The sequence below is a fragment of the Rana temporaria genome, chromosome 13, assembly GCF_905171775.1.
Source record: "Rana temporaria chromosome 13, aRanTem1.1, whole genome shotgun sequence".
In the NCBI taxonomy this organism is placed as follows: Eukaryota; Metazoa; Chordata; class Amphibia; order Anura; family Ranidae; genus Rana; species Rana temporaria.
The window spans coordinates 49359603-49372005 of NC_053501.1; the positions used below are offsets into that span (position 1 = coordinate 49359603).

Consider the following 12403-nt stretch of genomic DNA (forward strand, 5'->3'; position numbering starts at 1 on the left):
ATCCCTTCCTCATGTAATTTTGGCCTCTATAATACCAAGTTTATTGTTTGACGATCCATTGGTGAGCCTTTAAATTACCCTGACATTGCCATGGGAGATGTCCACATGGAACAACTTGGTCCCTGAGAGACACTCTGTTTACTGATTTAGCTAACATCTTCCTTATGGGACTCCCTAATTGCCTTTCAGACAAAGTTTAGTCAACTTTTTTATGATGATATGGTAAGTTGATTCAAATAACCTCCCAACACAAACACAAAGAAAAAGCCAGATTTCAAAGCTTAAAGTCAACCTTCTCTCAGGTCTCCCAGGCCTTTCAAACCAACCTGACTCCCTCATTCATGAACACTGCTGATAATTTCTTTGCTAATCGCATCCTCCCAAAACTTCAAGAGTTCTTGAGATGCTTTATTGAAATGGAGATTACTGCAGGAACTACAACAGGCCATACATTCAGTGTAACCTTGGTCACCTATTATCAGAAGTTCTCTTCTTGCACTGCACCTTACAAAATGATGTAATGAACTTTGGAAGGGTTCCCCCCTTGGTTGTGACAAGCCTGGCAATGACCATACCTCCTGGGTGTACTACCGGCTCATCTCACATATAAGTATTGACTTTAAACTATTAGCTAAAGTACTCGCTATCAGGGTAAACCTAAGGTTGGCCAACTGAATCTCCTAAGATCAGGTGGGTTAATCCAGAGCAGGCAGGCAGAAGATCAATATTCTCCTACACATCAGAAAATCCTAGGTCCTAAAATTGTGGCCTGAGAAAAATTTACTTTTAAGGTAACCAACAACTCATATTGTTTAAAATCCAATATGTACATTTACATAAAATATACATATGTTATAATAAGGACAAACATGTTTACAATAACAATTCAATGTTCAATGTCTGCATTCAAGAAAGTTGAATCCTATTCCCAGTCTCAATGATATCTTTTTGAGTATAATCTTAACCTAAATGTAGTTAGTATGATCAATCATAGCAAAAGATTGCAACAGATGTGCTGTGATTTTAATAAAAAATGTGTAGAGAAATACAGTATAAAAAACTATATAAAGATCTAAAAATCCCACAATGGTGCTATTAAAAACAATAAATTGATTAATAAAAACAATATATACAGTATAACCACAAACAATATAAACATAACTTTATGTATGAGTAAACATCAAATATAAAAGTCCTTAGTGCAAAAGTTGATATGTGATGCAAATTCCTTTACAATATTCCAAAATGTGCAAACAAAATGTGCTCCCAATAAATAGGCCTACACCGAACCCCAAAATGCTCACCTCAGTAATTGTCCCTCATCACAGTCAGGACCAAGGTAATCATAAAAATAGCCAAAAGAATCAACATCCACAGCTCAGCTACCCGGTGTTCAGTATGAGCCCAGATGTAAGGATCCCAAAATATGCTCTCAAAGAAAAGTAAAACAAACCGTAGTGTTTTCTGTTGCTATTTATTTAATAAAGATTAAAATTAAACTCACATAAATGTGTAGAAAAATCACTTAGTATAAATAGCCAGTAGCGCTGCAGTGTGAAAATGACAGGCACAGTGAGAGTATAAATCGCTCCACATGGTATGCAAGCAGCTTTCAGCTTTCCCTCAGACTCTGCTCCGCCCAATATGTTTCATTAATAATGACATCATCAGGTGCCCCTACATTTCATTTGCACATTTTGGAATATTGTAACATTATTTCACCACAGATGGACTTCTGCACTGAGTTTTTTTATATTTGATATTTAAAGGATAAGTTCACCTTTTTGGGCAGAATTTCACTTTTTATAATGAGTAGAACATTTTCCAATGCCATTTTTGGCCCAACCATCCCAATGTGCTTTTCTCTCACTTACTTTATCCACAGAAGGTTTAAAATCCTGTCAGTTTATTTGAATTTTTTAAATGATTTTCAGATTCCACTACTTCCTGTAGATTTTCCTGTAGATTTTCCCAGCATTCACTTCCTGAAGGCCATCTCCCGGATGCCTTCACTTCATTGTTGCGTCACAGAAGAGGGTGTGATAGGGTGTGTTCACCACTCTGGACCACACCTCCCTCATTACAATACTATCTTCCACCCACTTCCTATACAATCTGAATGTACAGTTTCCTTTAGATCTCCCATCAGCTATGTAGTACAAAGGCCTGCCTGATTTGAAACAAATTGAATGGATTAATGTGTCCACCTATTCCATAGTTATGGTAAATTTAAAGGAAATTGTATAGAGATTGTACAATCAGATTGCATAGTGTATGGCCATCTTTATACAAGTACATTGGAGGGAGTGGACAAAGACACTCAGTTGTCTCCACGTATCGAAAACTCACATTGCCATATGCGTTTGTTTTGGGTGTTTTGAAGTCTATTTACTCGTCACACATAGGGCAGCCCATTCACTTGAATGGGCTGCCCTACACGCAACAATTGCCCTAGAGAAGCTCCCAAACTTTTTTTTTTTTAGCAGAGCATGGTGCATTACAGCAGTTTCTGGTGCGTTTGCCTAACTTGGAGTGCCTTTAACATGTAATGACAACAAAGCACAATGCACATTTGCAGCGTTTCTCAAACACATTGCAAAGCGCACATTTTTTGTGCAGTTTGCCATAAATTTGGAAACACACAGATGTGAATGGAGCCTCATTGTTCTTGTGTAAACACACCAATTTCACATTCAGGCCCCATTCACACCTAGAGTAGTGGGAGCCCATGTTTTTCCAGTGACACACATAGGGCAGCCCGTTGATTTCAATCGGCTATGCTACACATGGCAAAGTAGTATGGGACATTTTGGCATGGTGGCAGTTGTACGTTTTTTACTGCATTTGTCACCTCTTTTTTCATGTGGCAAAATTTGTGTTTGCTTCTGTGTTTGGTGTGTCATTAACAATTAATAACACTGAAAGCGCATCTAGGTAATTGAAGGTGTATAAATGTGGCCATACACTATTCAACCTAATAGTACAATCTCTATTAGATTTACCAAAACTTTATAATAGGAGGAAACACCATCTATCACTCTGTATTCAATCATGCAGGCCTTTGCACTACATCAGGGGTGTCCTACGGGCTACATGTGGCCCCAGGGAGTTTAGCATACAGCCTGAGCCCATCTGAAGGGACGCCAGGGAAGCCAGGCAAATGCACGTGTGGAGAAATGCCAGGCATACTGTAAAAACTTAGTTGAAGGGTGTGTGCTAATAAGGTAAGCTGGTAAAATTTGTGTGTCTTACTGGTTTCTCTGTCTCAAATCTATACCAGGGAATCTCTGAATCTTAAGATATATAGCAAGGGCTAATGCCATTTTTCTCAATAACAAAGAAAGCTTGTATTTTTCTGCAAGATACATTAATAGTATACTGGTACGTAGGGGAGCTGGATTTTAGAGAAAAAAAAGGTGAATTTAGCCTTTAATCATAAGGTTATATTTATATTGTTTGTGGTCATATATATTGTTTATATTAATCAATGTATTGTGTTTAAATAAAAGCAACATGTGGATGATTTCATTTATAACTTTATATATTTTTTATATTTTTATCTATGCATTTTGTATTATTACAAGCACAACACATTTTTTTTATTCAGATAACTAGAATAAACACCACACTGGCTCTCAATGTTTCCAAAACAGAAAATTCCACTTCTGAAGAAGTATGAAGAAGTCAATATTTCATAATTATAACCTAGGCTGGAACAGTGCTACCATATGACTCAGGGGTGAACACTGGGATAAACCCATAGAACTCAGAGGAGAATAATAGCGATATTCACCTATGTGACATATGGACCACTGTGTGTTGGTACAATTTTCAATATCAAGCCGAATGGAATCTATATCAATCTATTGAACTTGCTGTTCTCAAGGCTAGCACCAGCTGGGCATCTCCATCTCTCCTGACGGATTTTTCTGGTGCAGGATTGCTGTGTGGCTGTTCAGAGACCTGTCTTCTTCCCCACTCTGCTTACTTAGACAGAGAGTTGCTTCTCCCGTGAGTTATAAACATATTTTTTACACTGAATTGGTAGTTTTCTTGTAAAAAAAACTGAGTACCTGCTCTATATTCTGAGGCTAATAGAGTCCATTTGGGTTGATATAGAAATTGTAGCAGCACATAGTGGTTTCTATTTGACATAAGTAAATGTCGGTATTATCCTCCTCTGGGTTTGCCCTGGGTTTGCTCCTAATTGGGTTTGCCCTGGCGCTCACCCCTGAGTCATATTGTAGCTTTGTTTTAGTCTAGGTTATAATTATGAAATAATATTCCTGAGGAAGCTGAATTTTCTGTCCATGAAACACGTTGAGTTGAGAGCCAGCTCTACACCCAGTTTTGTGTTTATTCTAGGTATCTGATTTTCTGCTATGATTGATCATAATAACTACATTTAGATTAAAATTATACTCAAAAAGATAACTTTGGGAATGGGAATAAACTCTCTTGAATTAGGATGATGAACATTGAATTTTTAATGTTAACATATGTGTTTTTATTATATCATCTGAATATTTTATGGATATGTAAATAAATATTGGATTTTAAACAATATGAGTTGTCGGGTACCATAAAAGTCCTGGTTTCTTGTACTTTTTGTTAGGATACTAGGGATTTTATCCCCAGGTTTGTAAATGGATCCAGGCCTTGTACTCCTTACAGCTCACATCGGGAATCTGGAAACATATTTTTCCAATTGCTCGTGGGATAAGACAGGAGGTGCCTCCTGACCCCACCTCTATTTGCTCTCTCAATCAAACCTTTAACCTAGGTCATCTACCAACATAACTACATACAGGGGATAAAGGCCTTGTATGAAACCCTATTACCTAAAACTGTTGACTTACCTGAGTTCATTATTGACCTCTTGGGATAAACATAATATATCCTGGCTGGGAAGTATCATGGCTGTCAAGATGACATTGTTGCCTATATTTTTGTACTATACTTGTGTTTTGCCAATCTCCATCCCGTTCTACCATATTCGAGGGCTGCAAAAACAGGTCTTAAAATTTGTCTGAAAGAGTACCTCTCCACTGGTTGCCATATTAATTTTACATAGACCTTAATCTTAGGATGGGCTTTGCCACCTTCTCTTTTCTATATAATACTAGATGGCCCATCTAGCTCAGGTGGCAATCGCCTCTCCCCTCGGGGAAGAGGAGGGCATTGACTTGCCCAATTTCAAAGCATTCTGTGCACATATGGGTTCCCTTGAAAACTCATAAACTACATAAAATAGCTACACACCCCTCTTCTCTATTCTGGGCAACCCAGTGTTTCCCCTGGGCTTTACTATGTCGAACCTGGCAGAATGAGCAACCCACGTCACTTCCGTTTTCTTTATTATGAGCGGAAATCGTCAGGGTTTGTGATTAGTGAAACACCGCTCCAGGTCAGTCTCCACTGTTCGCACTGCACACTGATGAGCGCTGGCCCTGTGTATCACAGGAATTCCAGTGTGAAGAAAGTCTGGCTTGCCACACCTCCTTAAAATCACCTTTATTGATGCAGAAAAATCACAACGACAATCCACAGCTAACATGTTTCATGCCATTCTTGGCACTTAATCAGCTATTAATTGCCAAAAATGGCATGAAACACATTAGCTGAATGCTATACCCCTCTTTTAAACATTGTGGATTTTCGCTGTAAATTTTCTGCATCAATAAAGGTAATTTTAAGTGCGAGATTAGTCTACTTTCTTTGGAAGGGCAAAGGCATCTAGTACCCCTCCCTCCTTCGCTCTCAAATGAAAGGGAGAACTAGGAAGTAATATCACAGTGGATGACTGAAACCAGGTTTGGCTCTGTGCAGCCAGTATCTCAGGACATGTCTTGGCAGTGGTGGCCAACTAAAGACACCTCCTTCACTGGTACACGGTCCTCTCATGTATATCCTATACTATTGCAACCTACTCTTCCTTAAGTTTTGCAGCTATCGGGTAGTGGGTTTTCTCGGGCATTCTTTGTGGAATTGCCTGAAAGTGCAGCAATTATGATTTAGAGTTTATCAAATTATATACACGGTTATCAGAAAATCCTTCAACATATAACCCTATGAAGCCCTACTGGACAAAATACCTGAAGTATGTACAAAATCCCAATTCAAACTCATTACACATCTTTACTATGACCAAATTGTTTATTATTTCAGTGTGGAACTCCAATCTGTCCCTTTATAGAAGCCAATCACCAGGTTTCCCAAGTCATGTTGAAAACCTAAGCCAAATGGCACAATGAAAAAAAAAATCTGCAAAGTTTGGGAACCACGAGTTGAATTCTGTTCCCCCAAATTTTAATTTAGACTGGGTTTGATATATTAAAGGGAAGTAGGCTGTTAACTGTGCAAGTGAATTTGCCCCAGAGCTTAGTAAATATGATGAGGTTTCACAAATAAGGCTATAGGACAGGAAGTGAGGGGAGATCTCTACAATGGGACAGAGATGGGGGAAAAAAACCTGATAGGGGTTATAACCCTCCCTTACTCTATCCAAAATGAAAAAAATGTTCTGCCCATAGTTCTACTTTAAATTGCCAATACTGGATTAAATAAGCCATAGCATAGCTGCACTTGTTAGATAAATCTGTAAAATGTAATGTAAATTTTTGTTTAAATGTTCAATGGATCATTGAACCTTGATCATTGAGCCTGTTACAGTTTTCTTTATTACAATAAAAGCAACTCTCAGAAGTAAATTCTTGGAACTTCATACAATTGGTTTCACTAATTAAATAAAACTTTTTCCTCCCAAAAAAGCAAAGAGCCTAGCCAGCAGCGTGTGAAAAGGTGGGGCTTCTCACTTGATGAAGTTCTGAAAGATCCAGTAGGACGAGAGCAGTTACTTCGCTTTTTGGAGTCAGAGTTCAGTTCTGAAAACCTCAGGTAAGGCATTGTCAGCATTTACTTGTGTTCCATGTTCCTTCAGATATATACTGTGTATTCCAATACAAAAGTATTTACTTAAATCTTCATCTAAAACCAGAAAGTTAGATCTTTTGTCAGATGTTTACAGTAGTCCCTATGGGGAAGATTTACCTTATTTTGTCCTGGTTACCATTGTCATTAAGACTAAGAAGGGAAAAATCCCCAAATTCCTCAAGTTTTTTCTTCCAGGTCTTTCAGATTCCAAGGTCATGGTGTCGTAGTGTACAGGATTTTTGCTGTATAAAGTCCAAGGCCAGACATTTTTTTATTTAAGTTATAGATAGCATGGATAAGGGTTAGAACCTCTGTCAGGTTCAAATGATGTTTGTGTTGCTGTTGATTGGATTTTTCCTCAACTTCTATTCTGTCTAAACCCTGTAACTTTTACAGGAATTGGGTGGAAAAACTGCAAGATGTAGTACAGATAATCATATACACCTGACAGAGATTTTACAGCCTTCTTACTCTGTTAGAAAAAAAATATTTGTCATGCTCTCTGTTTTTCCCTTGGGAGAGTTCCTTTAATGTCCTCTTTTGTCTGACACTTGTCAAGTAGAGAGGAACTGATAGGAAATATTTTCTAGGACATATCTCCTACCTTAGCCTCCTCTAGTTTGGAAATTGTTGTAACACAATGACCCTTCTAGCATACATATTACAGTATACTGTACATTTGCAAATTAAAAAAAGAGAATTATTTTAAGGGAGCTTGCATTGTTAATCCAATGCAAGTAAAAAAACAAAAGGCCATTTGTTTCACATCCAGGATAGCAATGCTACCATTTATTAAAGTAACAATTTTACAATTTTAAGATATATACTGACTAAGCAGAACATTTAAGTATGTGACAGAATAGTTAATTACACTTTACTTAGTGATAGCATTAAAATGTTTTGCTTTGTGCCATACTCCCGGGAATCAAACGTCAATCATACGTAAGTCATTTTGTATTAAGAAAGATATAATTCCTGGAGATAAGCATTATCAACAGTGAACAGATCTTTCCACTAGAGGACATCATTGTAGCATAGTTCATTGTCCTTTCTAGCTTAGTATACTCTAGCCTTCTGCATAAAGGTAATAAATATTGTATTGTTAGTCCAACAGCAGTGTTGATTTAAAATTGCTTAAAATAATTAAAAGTTACTTATTTTCCTAAGGTTTTGGGTGGTTGTCCAAGATCTGAAGAAGCAACCCTTGCAAGAAGTTCCAAAAAGAGTAGAAGAAATATGGCAAGAGTTTTTGGCCCCTGGAGCACAAAGTGCCATCAATTTAGATTCCCACAGTTTTGAGAAGACCAGCCAAAATGTAAAGGATGCAGGGAGGTACACATTTGAAGATGCCCAGGTTCGTAATTTTCATTATTATAGCAACTCCTATTCAAGTACGGGCACCTGTAATTTATATGAATCCCATACCAAACATTTTTTGCCTGGCATAAACAGTTGGAAGCCAATTGGGAAACCTGAGGTCACCTGTGTTTGTGCAGTGTGAAAAACACAGAACACTGCAGTGAAAGAGCCATAATGGTTTTGCTAAAGTGTGGAAGTGTAAAAGTGTACAGTATGTTACTCCAAAAATGGAGAAGCATTATATGTGTGTTTATATATACAGTATATAGTTATTACATATAGTGATTAGAAAATCTATCCTTCAAAGTTTTTCTTTTTTTTAACATTAAATAAACCTGAAGATTCTGCTAGTTCTTTTGGGTTTTTTAGTAAGGGGGCAGCCTTCTTTACATTCCGACAGTTAAGAAGTTCCCCGTCCCTGAATTACATCACGCACAGCATGCCAGCGATGGATGAAATTATGTCACACAGCAAGTTGGCTGGTGAGTTATTCGACATTTAACAGGGGGCTGGAAGGATTCGACTCGCCTGGAAGGATTATGTGACCCAGTGGGGACCTTTGGGTGATTGGTCCAGTTTGACCAGACAGGAGTACCCCATACACATATATTAGAAATTACAGCTATACTGCTTAACCACTTCAGCCCCGGAAGGATTTACCCCCTTTCTGACCAGAACATAACCCTCCTTCCTGCAGCTTGCAGCCTCAGTTTTTTCTGCCTAGCAGAGGAGAAGGACGTGGCTCCCTTTGGGCCCAGCGCCCTGAAGAAATGTTTTATTTTATTTTATTTGAGATTCTTCTATCAACTGCCGGCTGGGTGACAGGCTGTATATATAGATCCCACCGGCCACCCCATGACTCCTGGGGTGGCCGGTGGGCTTTTTTGCTCCAGGGTCCGCACATGACTGGGCTGTTTTGTTGTCTCACTCACAGTGGACCGGGCCGACAGCTTCTCCAATGCGGTCGTATGCCTGTCAGGAATGCGCCAGCGGGTCCACGCATGGACGAGTAAGTACAGTCCCTCCTGCCTCGGTAGGTCGGAACGGCTGGGCATTCCTGGGGTTAGGGGATTCTCCTATCCTCCCTTTGCCTGCTCTCTGTCACTTTTCCCTCTGCTGTTCTACAGACCTTGCTGCTACCGGGGTGGACCTGTGGGGGGGCTCCGTTTCCCAATGGGGGACTGCCTTTAGGGAAGTCCCTATTCGGCTTTCTCATCCACATCGTGGCGCTTCGCCGCCATTTTGGCGCCGCCTGCGCCATTTTCAGCATGCCTGCTGATTACATTGAATTTCCCATTGGCGGTCATTTTGTTGTGGCTGCACTATGGCGCAGGTTGTTATTGTGGGCGGCCATTTTTTGGGGTTTGGGCCCTTTTATCTCTGAGGCATCTGGTTGCCATTTTGTGTGGGTTTTGGCCTCTAGTGCTGGCTTCCTGAACGGCATGCAGCACAAATCTCCTCACAGATTTTTTCGCGATCAAGGGTTTAAGTGTGTTCTAGGGATGTGTTCTAACTGTAGGGGGGATGGTCTTACTAGAACATGACAGAGATCACTGCTCCCGGTGACAGGGAGCCGTAGATCCCAGTCATGTTGCTAGGCAAAACTGGGAAATGCCTTGTTTACATAGGCATCTCCCCGTTCTGCCTTACCATGTCATGATCACGGGCAGCCAGCGAACATCGAGTTTGCGGTTCCCGCGGGCACGCCACCGATAGGCGGCAAATTCAAGGGAATACGCCCATTTGGCTGCCCGTGCCATTCTGCCGACGTAAATCGGCGTGCATCGGTCGGAAAGGGGTTAATACAGGGGACATGTTCTTTGTTATGATAGAGAGGTGTACAGTATGTGTGGTTTTAGGTGTGTTTGTTGTGTGTGGTATCATTTTAATATACAGATTTGTACATTCTAATTATTTTTGATAATCAATAAAGTGACAATTTATTATAGTCCAGTGAGTTGACATGTTTATGTTGTCCTTTCCTCTGGTTGTTGAGTTGAATCAGGTTTTTAAATTCCGTTTTTTTGTCTAATGGTCCTTACTGATGTACTCCCACCAATTTGAGGAATGTATTATTAAATATGTTAGCAATGGAGAGAACCTGGAGTGTCTAATTCTAATTAAATGTGTTTTAGACCAATGTCATTATAGTTGTGATTGTGATTACAGTGGGTTTTTAATGACTCGTGTTCACAAATAGTATAAGATGACATATGCTTGTAGCAACAATGATGTAGATAAGATAATATACTCTGCTGCTTTATGTTTCAGTCAGTTATTCATATCACGCCAACCAAAAGGCCCCCACATTCATTATTTTATATCATGATAACTAAAGGCTCTATACATGTATAAAGGAGTATAAAGAGGATCTGTCATTGCTCTATACATGTATAGGAGTATAAAGAGGACCTGTCATGGCTCTATACATGTATAAAGAAGTATAAAGAGGACCTGTCATGGCTCTATACATGTATATAGAGGACCTGTCATGACTCTTTACATGTAAAGGAAGATCAAGAGGACCTGTCATGGCTCTTTAAATGTATATAGGACTATAAAAAGTACTTGACATGGCTCTATACATGTATAAAGGAGGATAACGAGGGCCTGTCATAGCTCTATAGATGTATAAAGAGAACCTGTCATGGCTCTATACATGTATAAAGAAGTATAAAGAGGACCTGTCATGGCTCTATACATGTATATAGAGGACCTGTCATGACTCTTTACATGTAAAGGAATATAAAGAGGACCTAACAAACAAAGACAAATCTCCTGCGCTCCGGTATTTTTGGAAGATGTTATGGGATGGTAAAGTTCAATTAAAAGGTATCTTCCAGAGTCTTGCAGCTCTCCTCAGAATCGTGGGAATTCATGAAACTAAGAAAAGAAAAAAGAACGGAGGGCGCACCGACCTAGTGTGATACTGCTAAATGAATTTTATTAAAATTGTTAAAATCAATCATTATACTCACAAAGTGGAGTTAAAAACAGGCCTTGAAAGACAATACAGCAGAAATCCAGCAACATTAGCAGAACACAATAATTGCTTGAATCTACAATCGATGTTAGGGCTGACGCGTTTCGGGGGCGTACCCCTTTCTTCAGTGTTCCACACTGCAGACCACCAAGCTCTGAAGAAATATATTTTTTTAAATTGTCTTTTTTGTTGTTGTTTATAGCACAAAAAATAAAAACCACAGAGGTGATCAAATATCACCAAAATAAATTTATTTGGGTACAATGTCGCACGACCGCGCAATAGTCAGTTTAAGCAACACAGTGCCGTATCGCAAAAAATGGCCCGGTCATTAAGTGGGCAAATCCTTCCGGTCCTTAAGTGGTTAATCAGGGCTGGGCAGGGCAAGTCCCTCTCAGGCTCTCATGTCTCATACAACTTGTGATGTGTGTTTGTACTTACAGTTTTGCTTCAGACTCCACCACCAGATGTGGGTTGTCACCTGCCACACGTTGCGGATTGTCACTTGCCACATGTTGCGGATGGTCACTTACGTCACCTGCCACACGTTGCGGATTGTCACTTGCCACATTTTGCGGATGGTCACTTACGTCACCTGCCACACGTTGCGGGTTGTCATTTGCCACATCACATGCCACACGTTGCGGATTGTCACTTGCCCTGTCACCTGCCACATGCTGCGGATTGCCACTTGCCACAACGTCACCTGCCACACGTTGCGGATTGTCACTTGCCACACGCTGCGGATTGCCACTTGCCACAACATCACCTGCCACACGTTGCGGATTGCCACCTGCCACACGTTGCGGATTTCCACCTGCCACACATTGCGGATGGTCACGTGCCACATCACTTGCCACACGTTGCAGATTGCCACCTGCCACACGTTGTGGATTGCCACCTGCCACACGTTGCGGATGGTCACGTGCCACATCACTTGCCACACATTGCGGATTGCCACCTGCCACACGTTGCGGATTGTCATGACATCACCTGCCACACTTGTGGGTTGTCACTTGCTGTGTCCCAGAATAAAGGCAGGCAGCAGAGAGTTGCAATCTCTCTGCTGCCTGCAGCTGCAGTGCACAGTGAGGGCAAAACTGCCGTGATGCAGGACGGGCAGTGAGA

General features: G+C 40.2%; 1 protein-coding gene across 2 annotated transcripts in view; it reads left to right on the forward strand.

Moving 5' to 3' along the window:
- RGS6 (regulator of G protein signaling 6) overlaps positions 1–12403 on the forward strand; it is a 427599-nt gene that overhangs the window by 386014 nt on the left and 29182 nt on the right. For both annotated transcript variants that reach the window (XM_040332702.1, XM_040332703.1), the window contains exons 14-15: positions 6772–6897; positions 8101–8287. In XM_040332702.1, coding sequence (XP_040188636.1) covers positions 6772–6897; positions 8101–8287 — 313 coding nt within the window. The remainder of the gene's footprint in view (positions 1–6771; positions 6898–8100; positions 8288–12403) is intronic.